General features: G+C 40.2%; 1 protein-coding gene across 1 annotated transcript in view; it reads right to left on the minus strand.

Annotated features, from left to right (window-relative positions):
• Positions 1-1031: 1031 nt before the first annotated feature.
• unc5a (unc-5 netrin receptor A) overlaps positions 1032-24682 on the minus strand; it is a 157623-nt gene continuing 133972 nt past the window's right edge. Inside the window, exons 13-16 of the mRNA XM_036589442.1 lie at positions 18223-18372; positions 13033-13197; positions 9661-9839; positions 1032-1434 (exon numbers count right to left, since the gene is read on the minus strand). Of these exons, the coding sequence (XP_036445335.1) occupies positions 1269-1434; positions 9661-9839; positions 13033-13197; positions 18223-18372 (660 nt within the window). The 3' untranslated portion in view covers positions 1032-1268. The remainder of the gene's footprint in view (positions 1435-9660; positions 9840-13032; positions 13198-18222; positions 18373-24682) is intronic.

Consider the following 24682-nt stretch of genomic DNA (forward strand, 5'->3'; position numbering starts at 1 on the left):
CGTCATTGCATTCGGGAATTTCTGATTATGGCTTTGAATCGCATTGGAGCCGCATCACGGGTGCCTGAAGCGGGTCCGAAAAAAAGCTGATGGCTCTCACAAAACACAGTTTTCATCATTTGATCGATTTGACCTCATTAACGGTACAGTAAGTAATGCTTTGCCAAGTAGTTTAGCTAATTAGCTATTTAGCATGACTGGCATAAAACCTCATTTCACCACCACTCTACTCAGTTAGAGGACATTAACTTAATTCTTGTCAGAAGCTTTTTGTATTTATATAATTTGGTCATGGAAAATCTTACATATTCTACTTTTTACGTAGTTTCATGGGACCAGACGTAATGAGAATACTTGTGTGGGGACGACTTGTTAAAGTTTTGGTACTGGCTTGTGGCTAACAAGGGTGCGCCCCCTCTGAAAACACCCCCAAATTCAAGTCGGTTCTCTTTTAACGTCCAGAGTATAATCACGCAAACAAAAAAAGCTAGCTAGAACATTGCCTAGAACATAGGCAGTGTTTAGTTTAATGTGTTCTCCGCATACATGACCCACATAACTCTACATACATAGAGTTTTTTTGGGGGCTCTTTTCAGCCATGCTAACTTACGTTACATCCATGGGCCAACGACAGGGTAGATGTCCATGAGACAGTGTTAAGTAGCGCACTGTTACCCCTTACTTTGAGCGCCACCTTCACGAAAGTCTACATTCCCACCCGAATTTAGCCCAAAATTCTTCATGGTTGTCTCCAGACGTTATTAGGAGGTTAATTTGACTCTTCGTGAATGCTCTGTGAGGTAATGTGTGGCCTCATGAAATTGTCAGAATACAGTGTACATTTGCATATTGCTAAATGCATTTACAAAGTCTGAATGAGTATCCCAAAGATGACCGCTTTAGTGTGGCATGCTTAGCCTTCATTCGTCCATTGTTGTTCCAATTGGCTTTTCAGATTTGAGTAAAAAAATCAGATACAAATGTGCCGGACACTACAGTGGGTAAAAAGTACTTATTGGTCAAATGTGATTAGAGATGGGGGGGTGTTTTTTATACATCGTTGCTGGACAGAAATGCACTGCGTGTGAGTGGGGAGTTGGATACTGTTAATCACAGCACACCCAAATGGCCTTGCATGGTGGGTAAACCCTGTTCTTAGATTAGTCCTTTCTCTATTAATTAATGGAGGGTGCGGACCTTTTCTACTCCCACCATTCAGAGAGTCTGTCTGTCTGCCTGTCTCTCTGTCTGTCTGTGTGTTTGTGTGTTAGCACTCCCCATCAGACACCAGGAATATCATGGCCTCCTGCTTGCCGATCTCGGCCATGACGGCGGCCAGCTGGTTGAGGTTTCCGCTGTGGAAGTGCTGGGCTTCCCATAGGTCCAGGATCACCGACGTGGGGCTCGCTTTGGATGCAAAGAAGCTCATGTGCCTGACAACAAAGAGACATAAGCACATTGTTAGAGATCCAAAATTAAATGTGCACAAATGAAAGCATGACATTTGCTTTAGTTTTGCACTGAAGCTTCAAGGCTAAAAGACACTATATGTCCAGACGTTTGTGGGCATCTGCTCATCCAACGTTTCGTCTGAAATTAAGGGTATCAGTGGAGAACCATGACTTCAGTTTGGACCATAAATGTCAAATCACAAAAACACCTCTATAATAATGCTAATTTCTGCTAGCGGCCCTATGGGATTCTAGCAGTACTTCACCTTTAAGCTAATGGTAGTTCACGTGATGCTTTCAAAGACATTCCATGTTTTATTTGAAGTTTATTAGCATTTATAGTGACTCCTTCACTAAAGAGCTACTGCTGCTGTTTTCCATTTCTAATCACTGACTGAGACCTAACACTTCATATTTGCACACTGTATTGAGGGCTTCCAGAAGGCCTAGGATTGTTTTCAGCAAATTGGTTCTGATTGGTGCTTGGAAGTTCGAACCATGAATGTCAAAGCTTTGTCAAAAAACATAAACCCACTTTTAGGATAAGGCCATTTTCTGCTAGCACCCTATGGGGTTTCTAATAGTATGTTAGCACAAGCTAACACTGGTGTTTTGGTTTACACTTGGACTAAACATGGACATTTAAAGCTTATAGATCTTGTTTTTGCTCTAAAAGTGGACAGTTAAAGCTTGTAAACGACATTTCATGTTTTATTTCAAGTTTGAAACATACGTTAACATATCGTTGACTTATTTTCCCATTTCTAACAACTGAAACCTGGTTAGACTACGACTCATACTTGCAATCAGCGATGTAAGTTGGACTTCCAGAAGGCCTCGGATTTTCTAACAAAATTGGCCCCACTGATTTGACATCAAAACGTGATTGGTTGATTCCTCTGTCACTTCCCAATTATGTTGGCAACTTATCTAATGCAGTCAGCCTTACCAATGGAAGAGCTTGCTTGGCTGTATCTACTACAGAAAAAAAAAATTCTAAATGGACAATTTTCCATTGAATATTTCAAGAATTGTTTCAAACCAAAGTTTTCTTTTAACCCCCCCATTTGCTCTACTCTTTGGCTAAGGCTTTACACTAGATGGTGGAACACTGCTGTGAATGTTTGATTGCATTCAGCCACAAGACCATTACTGAGGTCAGGTTGTATGATTAGTTCTGGACCACAGCTCATCCCAAAGGCATTGGATAGAGCTCCATCATTCAGGGAATGCAGTTCCCACTGCTCCACGGCCGACATACTGATAGTTTTTGATAGCAAAGGCCTTGGCAGAGTAATACCACCACCAGCATCTACTTCTGCAACCAATGAAACATTTAGTGTTTACTGCACTCACTGTTGAAAACTCCAAGCCAATGTGCTTGTTTCACTACTTACAGTGTGAGCTACATCCAGACTTGATGCAACATGAGTGTCACTGAGCATCAGCGAGCTTAAGCACAACTGTAATAGTCCCATTTGACCTTCACTATTATTTAGCATATAGGCGCTGAAGCAGGACAGGCTTACACAAAAGCTTAACATTAGTGAGTAAAATATATATATATATATATATATATATATATATATATATATATATATCTGATTGCACAGAGCAGTAATACATCTGTTATTCTATATTAACAGACTGTAGAAATAGCTGTGTGTGGGTGTCCGACGGGAACTGAGCGGAGAACATTTTGTTTGTGCTGTTCTACACACCAACCAATGTACACAGTCTCTCCATGTTCACATCTTCTGAATAATAAACTACCTGAATTATTCAGTGTATATGCTGGTTTCTAATGTCGCTTCACTATACAGCACCAGTCAGACGTTTGGACTCAGACTTTAAAATGAAAAACTCCACTGATCAGATCTAAGATTTGTCTGAGCGTGGTCATTTCTCTGTCCAACATTCCTGGTCTGCTACGACACTGAAGCAGAATGAACCTAAACAGGCTCTACATCTACAGGAGTGTTGTAGACCCCCCTGTGTCCCACACAGCTCATTAAAAACATCGAATAGCTTTTATGTGGTGATGCTTTAACAGGAGACAAGGTTCTTATTCATTTCACTGCTGGTTGTGGAATTCACATGAAATGCTGGCATGACCGGTTGGACGGCCGAAACAATGGATGAAATACTGGGAAGGCCAGCTGATTGAAAGGATGGATGACAAGTGAGCTAGTTTGGTAGCTCAGTTATGCTTCCTTGGTTAGCTTTTGCTTGGTTGTTAGCCTTTGTTTAGCAAGTTTCCCCAAGTCTTAGAGAAAGAAACCTTTGGGAAATGCATAGTTTTGTTAAGCCTGTGTTGGCACAACAAGCCAATGTGACAATGGTGACTTACCCAAGATTAAGACTGCCCGTTTAAATCAAAAGGAAAGGATTTTGGCCAAATACATTGGTCATTTATTGGCCACTAGAGTGTTATTCATAGGGCATACTTGGTATATGTACATTGTATGTCCACGAAAGAAAGTTTAAGCAAGTTAGAAAGAAAACATGCTTTTAGGTTACCAGGGGTTACAGGTTACTGGTCTTGGCATTCTCACTAACAGCTTCATGAGGAGCCACCTGAGATGCTTTTCAGATACGACTGAAGAAGATACATATATTTTACACACTCTGGAGTGCTGGAGCTCCATCCGATACCTTTGGGATGAGTTAGGCCCAATCCCTTTTCACTCCTTGCCCCTACCACTTAGCCCTTAGCTCTCCGTTTTGCACATTGACACATAGGGTTAGGGTGTCCTGATTTTTGTTGAGATAGATGGGTAGGGAGAAGCGTTAGGGCTATGTGGCCCTCCAAACGGAGGTCTTTCAGAGGCACACACCAAACAGAGTGTTATGAGGAAAAAAAACTGGCAAGATGTCTGCACAAATGACCAAAGAGACCCACAAATGTTAGAATTTTCTCAGTTAAAAAGTTACAATAACCACTGTGTTATCTTAGTTTAATGTCATTTCAGTGTTTTATGGTCCTTTTCTTCATAACAAGCATAAAAAAAATCACTAATAGTATGCTAATGTCTTGGTAGCTAGCTAGCTAAATTTCCCGTTCCGCCTTAAATAGTCCAAGGGTTCTACTGCCTGAAGCGCCAGAATGTAACTGCTGCGCCATTTAAGGCAGAACGGGAAAATTTGAACAAGAAGCTGGAGAATAACTGACTTCAGCTTCATATCACAGAAGACTTAGCGGTGGGAGATAATAATTATCGCATCCCCCCTCTTTGAAAGCATATGATGCGCTAAATTTAACTAAAGCCCAGCAGTGAGGTTGCCGAACTTTACCCCCCTCTGCTATCACTGCAGACTGGCAGGGTCGCCTACAGAGCACAGCTAGTAGCCTGTTAATGAAGCAATGTTCTTTTTTATTTAAGGGTCTCATTTCATAGGGAAGATTTCAACCACTACCCCTTGGAACTGAGTTAGGTGACCCTCGAAAACAAAGGGTTGGGATATAAATAAGAAATAGGATTGGACCTTAGAGTGATCTGACCTCACTTAAGCTTTTTTGCCTGCAATTAGATCCTCACAGCAATGTTTTAACATCTAGTGTGAAGCCTAACTCCTCATTAATATTCTTGAATTCAGAAGAAAAGTTGAATATGCAGGTGTCATATTTTTGGACATGTACTGTACTGTACTGGACAGTCTTGCCTGGAATTGCTTTAAAATAACTACCATCAGCTCTCCAGACTATTCCTTTGATGAATAGTTTACAGCGAGCCCGCCAGTCCATTGCGGCACTGATATTCAGGTAGCCTGTGACCTTTTTCCCATTGACCAGCCAGAACCTTTCGGATCAAAGCTGATCGATAACAACAAAGCGGAGGCTCTTGTCGGCTGCATGGCCAACGCTGGAAGATGGCATCTCCAAAAGCTTGCTGGAGTGGCTACTTCGATCTAACGGCCTTTTTCTGTTCTTCAAATGCCCAGAGGCTTGGAGCGTTGTTCTCTACATGCACTTTATCTAGAGTGAAAACTCGCACAGAGCTTCAGAGTGGTGGGGTATAAAGAGGGCAAGAGCTGGATTCTCTGTTTCAAACACACTTAGAAGGCCAGAGGTCGACATTAACCATGTCCATTTACTCAGTTACACATACTTAAGTAAAATGGTAATAAATTTGCACTCTGAGTATTTTTTAAATGCTAAAACATTCAGTTATGTTCAAGTAACATGTTACTGAAAGATGATATAATATCTACAATTAAAATAAACCCATGTAAACATTTATTCATAGTCCTATGAATAATAACAAGACTCTTGCTCGAGTGTGGGTTTAGGTCACTCTATGCACCTCTGTAGAAGAGTTTTATGAGGGGATAAAACAGTTATTTGGAAATGCGTCTAAATTTCCACAGTCTTCTCAATGGACTAAATGAAAATGGATTGTTTTGGGCCTGTGTGCTAATTGAACCCGAGCCTCACCACTTCAAATTGTAATTAATTGGACCAAGTAAAGCTTATTGGACAAATGAAGTCTACCCATTATGTTTCATTACCTAGAGGAAGTTAAACAGGAGAATAATTAAATCACAGCCTTGTAATTTCCTGTGGACTCAGCCTGTGTTCGATAAGCAGCTCAGGGCAGCGTGGGGAGGAACCCGACCAGGTGGAAGAGCCGATAACACACCACTGATCTACAGCCACCTGCCACTGTCTGAACTAACTTTAAGCTAAAGTGAATCTTAGCCTTCAGCCAGAAATCATGTTTGCGTGTAGCGGTCAATTAGCCACATTGATAATATTGAGTCAAACTGTTCAAACCTATTTTATTCCTCACACTCATGACTACATACACTATGTGGCCAATGAAGACCTGACCATCACATATAAATGTCTAATGTCATGGGCATTAAGTGGAGTCCCTCCCCAGCCATAACACCCACAAAGACAGAAACACTCTTCTGGGAAAGCTTTTCATCAAAGTTTGGAGTGTGTCTGTGGGAATTTGTGCCCTTTCAGTCAAAAGAGCATTTGTGTGGTCAGGCAATGATGTTGGACGAGAAGGTCTGGCTCACAACTGATATTCGAATTTATCCCAAAGGTGTTCAGTGACGTTGAGGTCAGGGCTCGGTGCAGGCCACTGGAGTTCATCCACATCAAACTCCTTAAACCGTGACTTTATGGAGCTCACTTTGTTCACAGGGGTACGAACTATTGCCAAAAAGTTGGAAGCATATAATTGTCTAAAACGTCTTTGCCGTAGCATCAACATTACCCTTCGCTGGAACTAAGGGGCCCAAACCCTGAAAAATAGACCCAGCCCATTATTCCTCCTCAGCCAAACTTTACTGTTACATTTCGGTAGGTAGCTTTTTCCTGGCATCCGCCAAACCCAGATTCATCCATCAGACTGCTAGACAGTGAAGTGTGTTTCCAGAGTCCAGTGGCTCCATGCTTTACACCACTCTAGCCGACACTTCGTATTGCATATGGTGATCTTAGGCTTGTATGCAGCTGTTCGGCCATGGAAACCCATTTCATGAAGCTCCCAGTGCACAGTTCTTGTGTTGATGTTGCTTCCAGAGGTGGTTTGGAACTCTGTAGTGAGCGATGCACCAGAAGATTTTTACACTCTATGAGCTTCAGCACTCAGCAGCCCCCCTCTACTGCTTTGTGGTTGAGCTGTTGTTGCTCCTAGTTGATTCCAATTCACAATAATAGAACTTACAGTTGACAGATCTAGCAGGGCAAAGGTGACATCCTAAGGCAGTGCCTATGGAGATTATGGTACCTGATTTTATACACCTGTTAGCACTGGGTGTGGCTGAAACACCACAACTCAGTAATTAGAAGGGGTTTCCTCACTTTGGCCACACAGTGTACATTCCATAGTTTTATTACACATAAGGTTAATAAGTGAGCAATGTAAGGAGCTAATAGGGGCTAGTGAAACTGAGTTATTCTATAACTGTGGGTAAATGTCATGTCTACAAAATATCTCTTTGATTCATTTTCTTGAATATACAGTTCTGTGCAAAACCCTCAGGGGTGGTTCACACTGGACGTGTTTTTTGCTGACCAAGGCACTTTTTGCAATTGTTTTCACTGGGAGAGATGCGCTTTGCATGCAGGGGCCTAGTGCGGCTGTTTTTGTGCAGGGTGCTCCTTCTCAAATAGCCTATGTTATGAGTGTTTTGGTCCCACTTTTTTAAGTGTCTTCAATAACTGTGTAGTTACACATGAATAACATATGCAACAACACTGTAACTACTAAAGACTTAGTCAATGTTACAGATAGATTACAGAAGTACAGCCAATGTAATTACATGTGTGTATCAACTTCAGTTTTGCCTCATTACACAAGTGTATCTTCTACACAGGAACTTTCCTGTAGTGTAGTGTTAAAGTTACACTTTAAAATAAGTGGAGAGTTCCTGTGTAGTTGTTATGTAGGTACTGTGTAATAATGTAGTGGTAATATAGACGTTGCTTTTGGGGTAAATGCAACACATTTAATTAATGTTATAAAAGTTATATTTTAAGATAAGAGGGCATCTGCTGTACTGTCACATTACAGAATGGTTTAAAGTTGAAACTGGTTACAGTATCACAGCACTAGCAACATAAATGCAATAAAAAAATAAAAGCTAAATGTTAGGAAAGCTGGCAGATACAGTGTAAGTAATGTCTTATCTTCCTTAACTTCCTTTTACTGCTGGAAAAAAAACAGAAAAAAATGACAGTCTGATTACAATGTAATTACATTTATGTTATTACCCTTATGTAATTACATGAGAGAGAATATGCTGTTAGAACTATTAAGATACACTTGTGTAACTACATGAGGCAAAACTAAAGTTGATACACATGTGTAATTACATAAGGTGTCCTTCTGTAATCCATCTGTAACAGTGACTAAATCATTAGCAGTTACATTGTTGTTGCATATGTTGTTCACATGTAACTACACAGTTATTAGAGACACTTAATCTAAAGTGGAACCAGTGTTTTTTCTGTACTGTCAAATCAGAACAAAAGGAAGGTGGACCTTCAGTGATGGCCGCTGTTGCTGAGTACCCTGAACCAACTTCAGAAATTAAAATTGGCATGACATAAACTAAAACAGCTGTCTTTTGTTTAGCTTGTTTTACTAGCATCATTTGCTAGTTGATACTAGATCACAAGAGTAAGAGTTACAATGCTGCTGATGCTCAACAACAGTGAGCCTCATGAAAATTGAGAGGTGTGAGGTGTGGTGTGTTTTTACCAGTAAAACACTATTAGAACAACATTAGAAGAAATGCAAATAAACATTAAAAGCAATAGTAAAAATCCGCTTAAATGTATCAAGACTTTCTTGCCTTCAGAAGTTATTGATATCATGGCTCATAGAACACAGGTTTTTTTCCTGACTTGCTGCACTTCAGCCATCGCACGGCTTTGTGCTGGTCCAAAATGATGTAATTCCAGCATCCCACTTCCAAGTACAGCATTAGACAGGTGAGTTGAGTTTTTGGGCCTATATTCCACATGGAAGCCTAGAAGTAGCTACAACATGCTGTGTTTGGAATTAACTTTTCATGAACATTATATAAGTATTACATAAGTCCCAACAAGGTTTTGGAAAGAAAAGCAAGGACATTGCTGAGAGTCCAGTCCTCACTGAGAGGAGTTTTATAGCTTGAATTTTTGGACAGAAAAATGTGAACTCTTAAAAATGATGGTTCTTCAAGGGTTCTTCAGTATAGAAATGGTTCTATATAGAACCATGGAGACTGCGTGATTAAAGCGTTATTTGCATTGTTAAGGAGCTCTTCAGATTCATAGAGAATGTGCTGTAGATGGTTCTATATAGAACCTTTCTGAAAAGGGTTCTATATAGCACTCTCTCCATCAATCTGAAGAACCCTTTAATGATGAAAATAACCCTTTAATTACACGAAGGGTTCTTTGAGTGTTCAGAACCCTTGAAGAACCATATTTTGTATATATATATATATATATATATATGAAGGGCTTTTTTGCAAAACACATTACAGACCACATTCAATTTTTTTATAGGTTGTTGGGAGTGGACTTCACACATATAAAAAATATGAATGATATGATTAATAAATAAATATGTCTTCCATTATCATCAGCTATTATTTTTTTCAAAAAATTCGAATTCTTATAAACAGATATAGTGTTTTGGAATGAAACCCTGCATATCTATCACTCTCTGTTCAGATTCTGTAATGAGCAGACAGAGTTACCTGTCGAGCTTGAGTCTCTGAGCCAGCAGCCTCCAGTCAGCTCCGTTGGGGCAGGGAGCGTCCAGACTGCTGCAGATTTTCTGCCGGATGAGGTACGGGATCTGAAAGGCGCTGGGGCCCGCCAAGGCTGGAGTACTGTTGTCCACCAGCAGGAAATCACTGTCCAGTGGCCTGTTATCCTGCAGGGTCAGGATATAATAAAACAGTGTATGATCATAAGCATAAAGCTAGGGGCGAGCAGTGCGTTATCGTCATCGTGATAAATTAAGCAACAATACTCTGTTTTTGAGTACATAATTGGTGTGGTTAGCAGAGCACTGAACAAAAGCGTGTATCATAAACAGATTTATACTCTGGTGGTGAGAAAGACGATTACAACGTCTTGGCTTAAACTACAGCCACCAGCTATAAGCCAATGGCTAGAGAAGGTTTAATGCTTATTTTTAATGGAGGAAGTAATTGCAAAACTGCACTTTGACATTTGTGGCTTTGTGTCCTGGTGGACTCCTGTAATTGCTCATTTTGAAATGCCCAGATAGTGAGAATAGCTTTCGGAGCAGGCCTACAATCTCCCATATTTCATGGTTTTATGGTATACAGCGTTTCTACAATGCCCATGTGCTGAGAGCGTAAGATGATGCAGGCATGCTATTAAAGACAATGATCTCATACTGTGCACTATGAAACATTTATCAATAACAGCGCCTTGTTGTGTTATATATATATATATATATCGCTGTTGTCGGAAGAAAACCTTGTATCTCTATTTTTGTGAGATACTTTTTCAGTTTATGACATAATTTGAAAATGCTTGTTGTCCTTTACACTGTCTGTAAATTTCATGATGAATGGACCAAAAGAAACAGCCCCAAATGACTTGGAAAAAAGTCTGGTTCCCTAGACTTACATTAAAAGTAAAGTAGGTTTTTTGGAGATACGAGGTTTTCTTCCGACAACAGCAATATGTATATATATGTAGGTTTGGACCAGTTATAGGACAAATCATGTCATCAGCATCATGTCAGAACAGCAAAGAACCTCTGGGTGAATAGTGCTGCACTGGTATAAAAGGATCTGTACTAATCCTGAGATTTATTTACCCAACATATTGGAGAAACAAAGCTTTTTCAAGCTGATCTTCCAGATCAATAATGCATTTGTGTGCTTATTTTTTGTCATATAATTGTGAACAAGCCACACATTGCACTGCAAGGTTTAATAAAGAAGCATTAGCTTTATAAGGGTGTTTTCCCACAGCACATTCACAAACAAGAACGCACCCAAACGTCAACCAACAGGACTTACAGATCTAGCTGGATAGCTGGAACCACAATTAACAATTTAATGGTCTTTTTTGGTCTTTTGGTCACTCAAAAGCATCTAATTAGGCTAATTAGATCTTTGCTTGTTAGTTAGCTTACAATACTGGCTCAAATGACACACTGCACTTTTCTGCAATACAAATGTCTACACAGAATCAGGTATAAATGAAACTTTGTAGCATTTTCTGTGCTGAGTGGTTATGAGTAAAAACACTCGTTCTGCATAGATGATTGGATGTCAGCCCATCATGACATCATCTTATTTAATTAATGTTTTTTAACCAAATGTTAAAGATGTTACCATCAAGCACGTTTCCTGCACTAAATTATCGAATCGTTATCGGATTTCTGCAGTTATCTGATTATTCAAGTGGTCATGTAAACAGCATACTTTGATTTCTTGGATCGAATTAAGGCTTAGAAATCCGATTAAGGAATCTGATAAAGAGAGCAAGCAGCGTTTAACGTGGCACCAACGAGAAGGCAACAAAACACTTTTGGAGTGACGCTGAAACCAACTACGTTAGACGAAACAAAGAATTTAAAAATCCTTCATCTTTAAGACGATGTATATTTATATTTTCCGCTAAAGTGACACAGTGTTTAAAAAAAAGCCAATGAATGATGTTTGAGTTTTACATTATGTTTGTTTCACGTCTTCTTATGCGAGTTTATTGGCAGGTTGTGAAGCAGAAATCTGATTATTTCCTCACTGATGTAGATCCAGTTTCCCTTTATCTCATTATCTGAGTACATATAAATGCACTGAACAAATTACCGACAAATTCAGATTTTCTACAGTTAACAGATTATAAGGTAAAAAATAAATGCTGTACTCATTTCTAATTGTGGTACTGTTGTTTTGCTGATGCATCTTGTCCTTTCCAAGAAAATGAGACATGATAGATATCTGTCTTCAAGTATCACAATGCTGTGTTTTTTGTCATATAGCTCACCTTTATGTGAAACTTTACCAGTTATCTAAAGATGGAGCTTTGAGAACACCTTTTGTAGGGCACCTTGAAGACTGGTAATTAACTAGATTTTAATTTTCTGGGTTAGCTTTTGTAAAAATATTCCTTTAATATTGTAATTTTAACTCTTTGGGACTGGGCCACTTTCAGGTTTTGAAATGTGTTGAATGCAAAATATCATAATGACCATGTGGGGTCACTTCTGGCCTTCTTCATGAATTTTTAGTTTTTTTTGCTTTAATGTAAACTGAATGCTGACACTCTAACACACTAACACATAATTTTATGTCCCTCTATGAGATGTATATATAGAGGGTCATAAAACCCAGAGAAAAGCTGTTTTCAGAAAAAAAGTATATGTGGACAGAGCAGTGCCATAGTGGGTAATCAGGAGAGTTTCCAGCATCCCTGTGGGCCGGTAGCATTATTGGCCAGCTACTGTGAGCTGGCACTGAGAAGCCAAGCTTCTTAAGCAGGATGAGGACATATCTGAGCAGGTGAGCAGTGGGAAATGCTGACCTTCACTCACTCCGCATTAGTTTGTAGCATATTGACCATCATGATTGTCACTTTTAAGATAAAAGCGTTCACCAGTTTTCATTTTATCACTAGCTAGCCACTTTCAAAACTACGCCCCCCCCTTTTTACATTAATCTTGGATTCAAATCATGTTACTGAATTACTGAAAGTGATAATTATCTTCTGGTGAAGCTTACTGTCCACTCATACAGTCAACGCAAAAACCACAGGTTTGTAAATGGGACAAAAGGTTTCTTTAGGGTCACTATTAATGACAAAAGAATGTGATTGATTGTGATTATTTTAATTATTTTAAAGCCCTAATAACTGCACTGGAACGCCAATACCAAGAACCAAAACAGCAGTAATGACTCCTGAAGTCGAGCAGCTGTGTCAGTAAGCTGTCGTCATGCCAGTGCAACACGCTTTCCTTCTGATTCCCCTCATGAAGGTTGTCAGAGTTGGCCGATGCATTATGCATGAGGTGTTAAATCAGAGGAAATGATGCAGCGTGCTTGCCCTGCTGGACTGTGAGTGGACAGCGGCGGTCCAGTTACCTTGGAGATATTGAAGTCGAGGCTGAAGCTCTGGCCTTCTCCCTCCACCTGCCACACACACAGCGTGCAGGAAAGCTCACACGTGCTCACACTCAGCCTCTCCAGCGTGAACGTGCAGTGCAAGCTCCTCTGGGAGCCACTCCAGATGTGATAGAATGGGATCTCCTATACAGTGAGAGAGAGAGAGAGAGAGAGAGAGAGAGAGAGAGAGAGAGAGAGAGAGAGAGAGAGAGAGAGAGAGCAGTATGGAAAGTCAGAGATGATATAATAATGAAATGTTCATACTTTTAATTATTACTTATACATTACCAGTCATTAGTTATACATTACCAGTCAAAAACATGTGATTAAGTTAATATTGTCTATTATCCTCGATATGCTGAGTCAAAGACTTATGCTTAGAAGTCAAAGACCACCACAGTGTAGGTAATTTCCAGTGAAGACAATCATTAAGTACAAGTTCTTCATTTTTCAGGAGATAATTCTGAAATCAGATAAAATAATCCACCTGCATACGGAAGAAGAAAGTCAAAGTGAGAAAACAGGAGTTTCTAAAACTGGAGTTCAGAAAATTGGACTCCTAATAACCACCTGGAAGACCTGGTAGACCACCAAAACTGCCCCCATCACATAAACGGCACTTAAAGCTTTCATCTTTGAGAGAGAGGAGAAAATCAAGCTGCTTTAGATCTTAAACATCCACAGGTGTTTCTGTCCATCCTTCCACTCTGAGAAGACGACTCAGTGCTATGGGTCTGAAAGGATGTGTAGCTGTCAGGAAGCCTCACTGAGAAAAAACAACATTTACAAATCAAACAAAGAAAACTAAAATCAAACCTTTGTTCCTCTAACCAGCTCACAAGATCTCAACTACTTTTTGGTTTGTTTGTGTTTTCAACTCCACTTCCAAAACTCCAATTTTGGAAATTAAAAAAAACAACAGGAGTTTCCACAATGATTCCAAAAAATGATTAAATCAGACAGAGAAACAACAATGGACTGACCACCCCAAAGTTCAGACCTCAACATCATTGTGGGATTACCTGAACAGTGAGACGCAGGAAGTGCAACCAACTTCTAAGACTGAACTTTGGAGATGTGGAAAAATATCCCTGCAGATTTCTTTGAAAAACTGAAAACAAGTCTCCTGAAAAGAATGGAAGCTGTAATAAAGGTAGAGTGGACAAAATAAATGCTGAAAAAAATTCTATTAAATTTAGTTGTTGAGGCTTCTGTATAATTTTCTTTTAAATATATATTTTCTGCTTTTTTCCAGATGCTGAAAAATGAATGACTTGTACTTAATGGCTGTTTTGACTAGAAATAATAAAAGAACTGTGGTCTCTAACTTTTGCATAGTACTGTATTACATCAACAAATGATTACATCAACGCAATTATGGTGCACACACTTGAATCATGTCAATTCAATGCATCCTTTTTTCAGTGCAGGGATTACATCAGGCCCTTCTGTGTTGTAAGTGAACGCTCCAGCTCTAGACCTAGAAGCATATCTGCCTCTTGGGCCCTATGACCCAGAGTAGAGCTCTCTGGACTCCAGTAGTGAGCTTAACAGCCCATGCACCAACCGTACTGTGTATATCAACTACAGCTTAATACTATACGCCATAGCAGCCCATGCTACTTTTATTCAAAAAGAATAAGCGATACAACAAAAAACCTTTTCCCATTTCTGAACCTGCAGTTAAGCACCTGCCACTGGACGGCCTGAACCTGTTCCAACATGTCCGAGAAAAATGAAAGCGAACTTTTGCAACAAAACTATTTAATCTGATGTTACAGTTTTGGATGCTCAGGTCTTCAGTGTTATTTGGGGTAACAGAGACCACAATATGATTTATGACTAAGCAGTCAAGAAAGCTGGTCTACACATCCAGGTGCGAGCGTTTACTGCTACTGATAGCTTAAAGAAGCGCTGAAAACAGTCAAAAAACGTTTACAGGATACAAGATTTCATTTATAACTTTAGCAACCATATAACACTGGAAATTACATATTTTAAGATACTTTTTAACCCTCCTGAAAAAAAAAAACATTGTGTTTATGTTGGTTTCTGGTGGTTTTCTAATGTGTTTTGGCTTTTTTAATGGATTGATATTAGAACATAAAGGATCCTAATGGTTTAACAGGTGACCAGTGGCTGATTCTAAATGCATTTGTTGGTTTCCTAATGGTATTTTAAGGTGTTCTACAGGAACCGAGTGGTCTCTATTGAAAACCATTGAGCTAATTCCTATGAGAAAGCAAAACCATTAGGTTTAAATCCCCAAGGTGACCAGTGGCTGATTCTAAATGCATTTGTTGGTTTCCTAATGGTATTTTAAGGTGTTCTACAGGAAACGAGTGGTCTCTATTGAAAACCATTGAGCTAATTCCTATGAGAAAGCAAAACCTGTAGGTTTAAATCCCAAAGGTTTCTAACAATCCTGTTTCAGCAGGGAAGCCATTTTTAGCTAAATCAAGTACGCTAACATGGCTAACACTGAAAGCTAGCAACCACACATAACTAGCAATATGTTTAAAGTTAGCCTCTACCTATTTTTAGATTTCTTTTAGCTAAACCTAATGACTAACAGGGAGTGGACGCTAGCAGTCACATATTATCCTGGAAGCAATTTGCTCAAGGCTACATTTATTAATAATTTTTAGATTCTTTAGGTCAACTAACTATGCTAACCTGACTAACAATGAGAGAAAGCTAGCATCCACACATTACACTGGAAGCAATATGCTTTAAGTTAGCTATTTGTAGAGTTCATATGCTAATCTGACTGATCTGTATGTTAAAGCTAGCAACTACCCTGCTGAAAAAGGACCTAATGATCTTGCATTCTATTGGGAATTGGTTTCCAATAGATACCACTAGTTTCCTGTAGAACACCTTTACATCCCATTAGGAATTCATCAAATACATTTAGAATCAGCCACTGGTCACCCGTTAAACCATTAGGATCCTTTACTTTGTGATATCAATTCATTAAAAAAGGCCAAAACATTGTAAAACCATCAGGAACCAACAAAAACACTTAAACAATGTTAATGGTGGGTAGCTAGCAAACACACATTATATTGGAGGTAATATTTTTTTAATGTACATTTTAACTCAACAAAAATAATGAGCAACCAGACCTTTTTTATTGCTTTTTACCAATTTTTAGATTTTTTGCACAACCAAAAACCATAAAAACCATTAAGTGTTTCTGTTCCTGATGGTTTTGTAATGTATTTTGGCTTTTTTAATGGATTCATAACACAATGTAAACGATCCCAATGGTTTAACATGGGACTAATGGCTGTTTCTATATGTTTCCTAATGGAATCTTAAGGTGTTCTACCGGAGCTAGTGGTCTCTGGTAGAAACTATTAAGCCAATTCCCATTAGAAAGCAAAACCATGTAGTTTTAACCCTAATGGTTTCTAATGGTGCTTTTTTAGCAGGGCAAAAATAGCTAACAATAGTATCTAGCAGCGACATATTACACTAGAAGCAATATACTTTAAGTTACCACTCTTTTAGATGAGAACTTTTAAAGCATTTTTAGATTGTTTAGCTCAACCTGACAAATTGGCATGATTTCCTTTGAACAATGCTTAATGGTGCCTGTTAACTCTGATTCACTAGACAATGGTTTTCTCTGTTTACTCTATAACGTTAGTTTTATTTTATGCTGCCTGTCTAAAGCTGACATTTGTTTCATACCCCTTAAGCAAGTGTGGCATCTACAGAGCAGCAGGCAGCCTCTTGTTTTGAGTCACTTCTTCAAGTTGATGAGCTCAGTCAGTGCACTGCTGTCCCCTGTAGGGGGAGCTGTTGTACAGACTGAGTGTAGCTGATGTGCTAGGCTCGTGCTAAGATGAGCATTACTGAGATAAAGGCTGAGGAATGTGTCCATGGTGAGATGGAACTGCTGGTACACATCTGCACTCTGCCTTAGCACAGTATTCTACTGCTTCATTGTCCCTGGAGAAGCTCTGCTTTACTCCATTTCTCCTCCAACTCTGAGAGAATGTACACATAACACATACCTGGAATGCAGGAAGGCATTTTAAGTTGGGGCTGCTGGACTGCTGAACAATAAATATGTGACATACACCGATTAGCTACCTTCTAAATGCATATTTTCAATAGTTATTATGTCATGCTTTATAAGACTGACCTGGTCTATTTTTACAACGACTGTACAGAATTTACTATTACTGTATTTTTTTTTATCCTGTATTAAGCTACTATGGTTTAAATAACAAAAACATACAAAATGCACTTAAATATATTTGTTGCCGTGAGGATATGTCTTAAAATTTAAAACCTACCTAAAGGGACTGTTGATAATCAACAAAACCCACCGAGTGGTGGGAAGAATGACGGGAAGCTGCGTCCTCAACGTTTCAATATGAATATAGAAAATAAAAGCAGAACCTGAAATAAAAGTACAAAGTCCACCATTTAACAAGCTAACACAGATGTATGATATGCTAAAAATACTTCTGACAGGTTCTAACAACAGGTAGGAGAGTCAGTCTTCAGCATTTACATGCAACTCTAGACGTAACTCCCTCCTGAAACGAGGGCTTTGAGAAAGCCAGAATTAGTTTTAAACCTGTTTAGAAGCACTAGTGAGGCCTCCTGCTCTCCGGATGCTTCTCTTAGGGTTCAAGGAGCTGTTAGCTCATGGCCAAGGCCAGGCAGGCTATAAAGAGCAGCACTCCTGCGCTCCCTGCACGGCCGTTCGCTCTTTAATGGGGTTTCGGCACAATCCCTGCATGTTCAGAAATGGCCTAATGAGGCCAAACCAAAGAAATATCCAATTAGAGCACTCTCCAACACAGAAGTGCACCCAGCATTAAGAATCTCACGTTGGCTGGGACAACATATCAAGAAGCCTTTTTAAATGTGGCCCCCACAGGGAAATCAGCTAAACTCCTGCTCAGAGGGCCAATGATCAAGCTCAGACAGTGGAACGCGCAAGCACTGCTTAAAAAAAATGGAAGAGAACAATGGCTAACAGCCATCTTAAGGATAAATAAGTGTAATAGCAGGGAGAGTGAGTCAGAAATGGAGAGGAGAAGAGGGGGAGGTAGGAATGGAGATAGAAGCCAAGGAAAAAAGATTGAGAACAAAAGGGAGAAAAGAAAGAAGAAGAGGGATAATGAAAGGAAGAAAGAGTCCCACCTGGTAGCCGGTGAGTAGCTTGCTCCTCCAGTGAGCCTGGGGCAGGTCATGGATGGAGAGGCGCAGGTTGTGGTAGCTGTCTTTGAAGAGAAGCACGTGTGGCTCGTCAATCAGTCGGCCTCCCAGCTGCGCCTCCATCTGCATCACCTCCTACAGAGTACAGCACAGCCACACAATACAGGGGAGTTAGCGCATCATGATGAGTTAGCAGTATGCCACAAAACACACAAGTGTGAAAATAGTTTTGCGATTAATCAGATTTATGGAATTTTCCCATTAAGTGATCCCCTATAGATGATCAACCAAACTGCGCTTGGTGTCTGAAGTTGGCTTCTTTAGTTTGGCACTAGAGCTGCAAGGCTAATGTAGCTAAGTCATGAATGCATATACTGCAATACCACACCATGCTTGACTTAAACTGTGTCAAGTCGTCTCAAGTAGAGTTGCTTATATGGTTTCTGACATTCTTTGAAATATGGAGTAATAGATGCCATTTTGAAGACTGAAATTTGTCCACTTTTGTCCATGTTTACAAAGCTTTGTAGCTCCAGAACTACAAAAGCAAGCTTTAAATACCAATTTTGGTCTTGGCTGCTGGACAACATTTGGGAAAAGTTGTAAACACTCAACAGTAAAAGGACATATTCTGACCGACCCACTCCCTGAGATCCACTCCCACTCTCTTTGCTCCCTCAAGGTCAAGGTACAAGGTCAACGCAAGGGAAGCCTCGCTCGCAGTGCCGCAGTGAGAACAAGGAGTCCACGCTGATGAAGATTCTGTGAGTCATTAGTCAGCAAGTCAGTATTCCCGCCTCGCAGAGCTCCTTAATTTCAGTCCTGCGCCTGTGCCAGGAGAAATCTGCGCTAGCATGGCCTGACCGTTTCATCGCCGGGCGCTCGCGCGGCTGCAGGCCATTTGTTGCCATCAAAGCAGCCATCTGGAATTAGGTAATAATAACCGTGCACGCTTCCTCCCTGATCTATCACTCTAATTCCCCTGCGAGCTGAAGGAGCATGGGGTCTCGCAGGCCTGGAAGCCTCCCACAGAAAGGCTCGCAGCCAAATGCGCAAAGACGCAAACCACATGATGAATCGAATGAGCAGGTTTAAAGGACTCTTGGACCTTGCCGCTGAGGACGGCCTGCTTTTCATGGCCTTCAAACCGTGACACAAGAAACAGCATGGCATGTAAATCTCAGAATGAAGAACAAGATGAATTCACGAGAGGGAAATATGAAGCAAATCTGCTGGAACAAACAGACAACAGAAGGGCAGACGGAAGTGGCGGCACGGATAATGACCGTATGGTTTGATGCCTTTGCTGGGCGAATGTGGATGCACATGGATAGGGTTTGGAGAGCGACTCTAATTAAGACGAAGAATCTTAGAAATTCTTATCTGGGACCCCCCCGATGATTACATTTTCTTCAGCACTCAGTTCAGGCTAGACCGATTTCAATTAAAGTGGTAAGGAACCTGATAATTATTTGGAATAGGCCTACCTGCATCAGCGTGGCTGGAACTTTCCTTCAGCACTGGCTGCTTAAGAGAAGAGCTTGAAATATTTGACATAACTCATCGAAACTTGAGTATTCATTGGGTTTAGGTGAGCTCAATCAGAATTAGTTCAAATTTCATGTTCTGTTTTTCATAGCAAATCTCCCACTGTTAATAAATTATGACCTACATTTATCCCTGTTTCCACCTACCTACATGCTTTAGTTTTATTGAGTCACTGGTTGATGGTGGTCATGCTCTGATAAGACTGGGACTGATTTTTGGAGAAATTTTTGTCAGGTTACAGTTGGGTTCAGATAGAAATTTGTTGGGCTACAGTTGAATTTGAACAGAATTTTGTTGGTCTACTGTTGGGTTTGGGCAGAATTTTGTTGGTCTAGAAACAGGTGCAGACAGAATTTTGTTTGGCTGCAGTCAAGTTCAGATGGAATTTTGTTGGACTAGTTGGATGCAGACAGACAATTATCAAGCTACAGACAAGTTTGAACAACTTCATCAGGTTATAGTCAGGGTCACATAGAATATTTTCCAGTTACATTTGGGTTACAATCAGATTTAGATAAAATTTAGATTTCCTACACTTAGGTTTGGACAAAATTAAGAGTGGCTACAGTTGGGCTGTGGCAGAATTTTGTCAGGCTACATTACAGTTCAGACAGAATTTTGTTGGGCTATGGTTGAGTTCAGACAGAATTTTGTTGGGCTATGGTTGAGTTCAGACAGAATTTTGTTGGGCTATGGTTGGGTTCAGAGAGAATTTTGTTGAGCTAAGGCTGGATGTGGGCAGAACTTTGTTGGCTACATTTGGGGTCAGACAGAACTTTGTCAGGCTACACTTTGGATTTGGTTTGGATAGAATCCTATTGGGCTGCATTCAGGTTCAAATGGAATTTTGTTGGGCTAAAAACAAACGTGGACAGAATTTTGGTTGGGCTACAGTCGAGTAGACAGAAAGATGTTTCTTGAAATATAATCAATTTTGGACAGAACTTTGTCACGATACAGTTGGGTTTTTGGGTTTTTGGGGTTACGGTTGGGTTCGGACAGAATTTTCCTGGGCTATGGTTGGGTTCAGACAGAATTTTGTCAGGCTACAGTTAGGTTTGGACAGACTGCTATCAGGCTGCAATCAGGTTCAAACAGAATTTTGTTGGGCTACGGTTAGGGTTGGACAGAATTTTTTTGGACTACATGAGTGTTTGGACAGAATTTAGTTGGGCTACAGTCTGGTTCAGATTCTAAACCTGGTGCTGAGGGAAGATCTCCGGCAGAAATTCTTGCCCTACATCCAGGTTTGAATAAAAAATTCATGCCTGATTAAAGTACTAGTGATGATTGAGCTGTATTTAACTCATAACTCACATGCCCCCTCAGAGCACTTTTAACTTCTAATCTCCACACTTCATTCTCTTTTACCAGGAATCTGCAAAGCTCTCGTGATGTTCTCAAGTGAGAGATAATGAGGCTAATTTCAAGCACTATCTCTACTGAGGACGCTTTTTAACCCAGCAATTGTTGAAATCTCCCGTCCATTTGTTCTTTTGAGACACCAAAGTTCCTCTCTTTCAGCCCACTGCCTTCCTCAGTCACATCCTTGTGCCCTTTACAGGGGTCAAAGGTCAGGGTTTATCTCTCCAGTCCTTGGGGTCATGTAAGTCAATGGCAGAGGCCAATCAAATCTGAAGAGCAATATAATCTCTCCCTTTGTGGCTTTCAGCCAGACAAAAGGCTCTTTAGAGAGGCTACAAAGCTCCTCGTTTAGCGCCCCTCTCCTAAGCACAATTACTCTTCGGGCGGAAATTAGCATTGCAAATTGCATGCTTGTGGACTTTGATCCAGATTCTGACCTATCAGCAGATCTAGCTGAGAGCCTGCCAATTATCCCATTATGAAGAGCCGGGACCCTGCATACCAATGCAGAGATGGCCCCCGCCACGTCAGGACCGCCTTCGATTAACAAGACGAGGTTGGAAATAAGAGTGTGTAAACATGTCAGTCTGGGCCTGCCGTTTTTACAACATCACGCTCCGAACGTAAAAAAGTGGGGGAAAAAAAAACAGTGCTCGCAGTTTGTGTGTTTACTTTCGACATATGGTTTAGACAGAGAGAGTAATGGCCTCCTGTACGCCTCATTGTCTTCTTAATAAATTACTTTGTGCAATGGCACATTTATGAGGAGAAACACTAGAACTCCCTAAAACTTTATTCAGTCCAGGAAAGTGCCTGACACCTTTGTCACTGGATCAAAGGAGGTTTCTCGCTGATTTATACAGTGGAGGAGGAAGATGAGGACGATGACTTCATCATGGGAGGAAAGCTCTCTGTCTGAGAGAAAATGTCAAGTTCTAGCCTTTTGTCAAGACAGCTAGAGCTAAAACTAGGGATGGACATTTCCATCGTTTTTGCCATTCAAATATTTTAAATGCACAGCCTTCAAAAATCCCAATGATAAAATGTTTTACACTGCCAAGAATAATGATATCAATTGTTTATATATTGTTGATAAAATTATTGATTCTTCAAAAGTTTGGGTGCCCCTGGACAAATGACGTTTTGTTGGTTTTCTAAATGACAATTTAACACATCCTCTACAGAACACACTGCGAATTTAATACATAATCACTGTTTATTTGCTCAATTGAACAATATAACACAAAATGTGGCCTGTCCAAATGTTGAATGGCACATTTTTTTTTCCAATATGTTAAACATCTTCTGTGAAGATGCACACAAACTTATCTGCACAGTAAAGGGGTTCATGGGAAAGCATTGCTTGCAGAGGTGCACAGAGGCTAGAACATGCCAAGCAGAAGGGTGGACTCGGGTCATGAATTTAATGACTCGACTCAACAAAATTAAAAAGACTTCTGAATTAAACTTTGAATTAAACACAAATTACACCAAATTCCTTTTCTTTGCACAGGCATGCCGGAACTGCATCAAAAGGATTTTTGACAAAATATCGTTAAAACAAGGTCATCAAATTTCAGGTACTGTTGTTACTATGCATATTTCATTTTGCAGGATAAAGGAGACAAGCACGACATTTCAAGTTTGCCTCCAGAGCCTGGAGTCTAGTGAAATTCAATGCTCGGCACATGATATGTTTGCTACATACACAAACGTAGGCTACTGTTTTTCTCTATTGCAAGTAAACAAAAGGAACTGGGTCCTCTTTCTCTGCTTGAATGATTTCTTTCACAGTTAAAATAAACACTCTTTCCTGTAAACTTTGATCATCATGGTCATTTTGATTTGTAGAGTGGCTTGACTTGACCTCTAGAAGTTAACGTTTGTTTAGCTGCACTATTAAAATGTAATTGCATAATCAATAGTTATTTAAATAGTTGAATTAGGCAGCCATTCTGATTTCTATACTTTGTCGTCTAAATTTAATTCAAACTAGTGGTTGTTTTTAGATTATGCCCAGCTAATTAGTGTTATTTTTGTCATATGACCTTCAATGTGTTAAAAATCACAGAATTTGTGTATTGCTTGTCAAAATGAGCCGCTTTCAGTAAATAGGCCATATTAATGTTGCCATCATTTTCTGTGTTAAGTGTTAAAATGGCATTAAATTTTAGTCACTGGGACTCGACTTGAAACCAGTCTGTAAAGACCTGGGACTCCATGGGATCATTCCATGGGTTTTATGGCCGTGTGCTCAGGGGCTTGATAAAGTACAGATAAGGGACTCGTGTACTTCTGCCACCACTGCCTATAACCTCAGATCATGGCATAGCAGGACATAGTATTTTTGGAAAATGAATTTCTTATTGTCCAGGGCATAAACAACAACAAATAAATGACATTACATGTATGGCATTTGGCAGACCCTCTTATCCAGAGCAACTTACAGTTTGATCATTTTACACAGTTAAGTGAGGGTAGTGTTAGGACTCTTGCCCAAGGACTCCTTTTGGTATAGTGTAGGGTGCTTGCCCAGGTAGGGGACTGAAACAGTGTGAAACAGGTAACCTGATTTTAGTTTAGCCCCAGAATATGCAGCTTGGTGAGAACATTCAGAATAGTTCTTTCAGAAAAAAGTAAAATAAAAAGTTTATAGTGGTGACGAACCCAACACCATGGTTCATATGCTCTAATGCTACAAAAAAGCAAAAAAGCCAGGTAGGGGCCCACCAAACATTTGTACCCAGGGCACTCTAATGTGATGATCCTGGCCTAATCACAACTTGACTGCTTTGAATTGGGAATTTACTCAAGACTTTCAAGACTTGTCAAGACTTATTCCCACCTTGTGTTGGAGGTGGAATGAAACCCAATCAAGATGTGACCTGAATTAGAACTAGTGCAAAATGGATCAGTTTGAGGATCAGCTGGCAAAGAGGTCTGACGTTACAAATATTTATATGACCCATCTCCTAAACATTACAAAAAGTGTGTGCCCTGCGCCTGTCCCCTGGTCCCGTTGGACGCGAGTGATGGCGGGAGGAGGACGTAAGCTGTCAGAGAGGGGGAACGATGACGATGACATCCACAAGAGCCATGAAGGCAGGATGCGAGTCCCAAACTCCTGGCGGTGTTTGGGATTGGCGGTGTTTGGGATTCACTCAATGACCTTGGCGGTGTTTGGGAATCTTCCCGCTGGTTTTAGCAGCTCTCATCGGGGCCCCAGGGACGGGCGCAGGACACAAAGTGATTATTAATTCTTGGAGAGTGATTCCATTTCTGTGCATTCTGGTTTGGACACTGCCCTCTAGTGGCATCCATTCACCTCACGTGTATGTTGGCAGACACCTATGACACCTGTTTTAGTTTTATTCCAAACTACACAGGCCACCAATTAACCAGATATTAAGATGAGTCTACCAAATTTAAACAAGCCACGCCCACTCCTAGGAAAAACAACTTGCCTTTTCTTTGTGTTTAAAGAAGTGAGGCAGAGAGAGAAAAAAGAAAGAAAAGGTAGAGAGGCAACGAA

This window comes from Colossoma macropomum, unplaced genomic scaffold (assembly GCF_904425465.1).
Source record: "Colossoma macropomum unplaced genomic scaffold, Colossoma_macropomum, whole genome shotgun sequence".
In the NCBI taxonomy this organism is placed as follows: domain Eukaryota; kingdom Metazoa; phylum Chordata; class Actinopteri; order Characiformes; family Serrasalmidae; genus Colossoma; species Colossoma macropomum.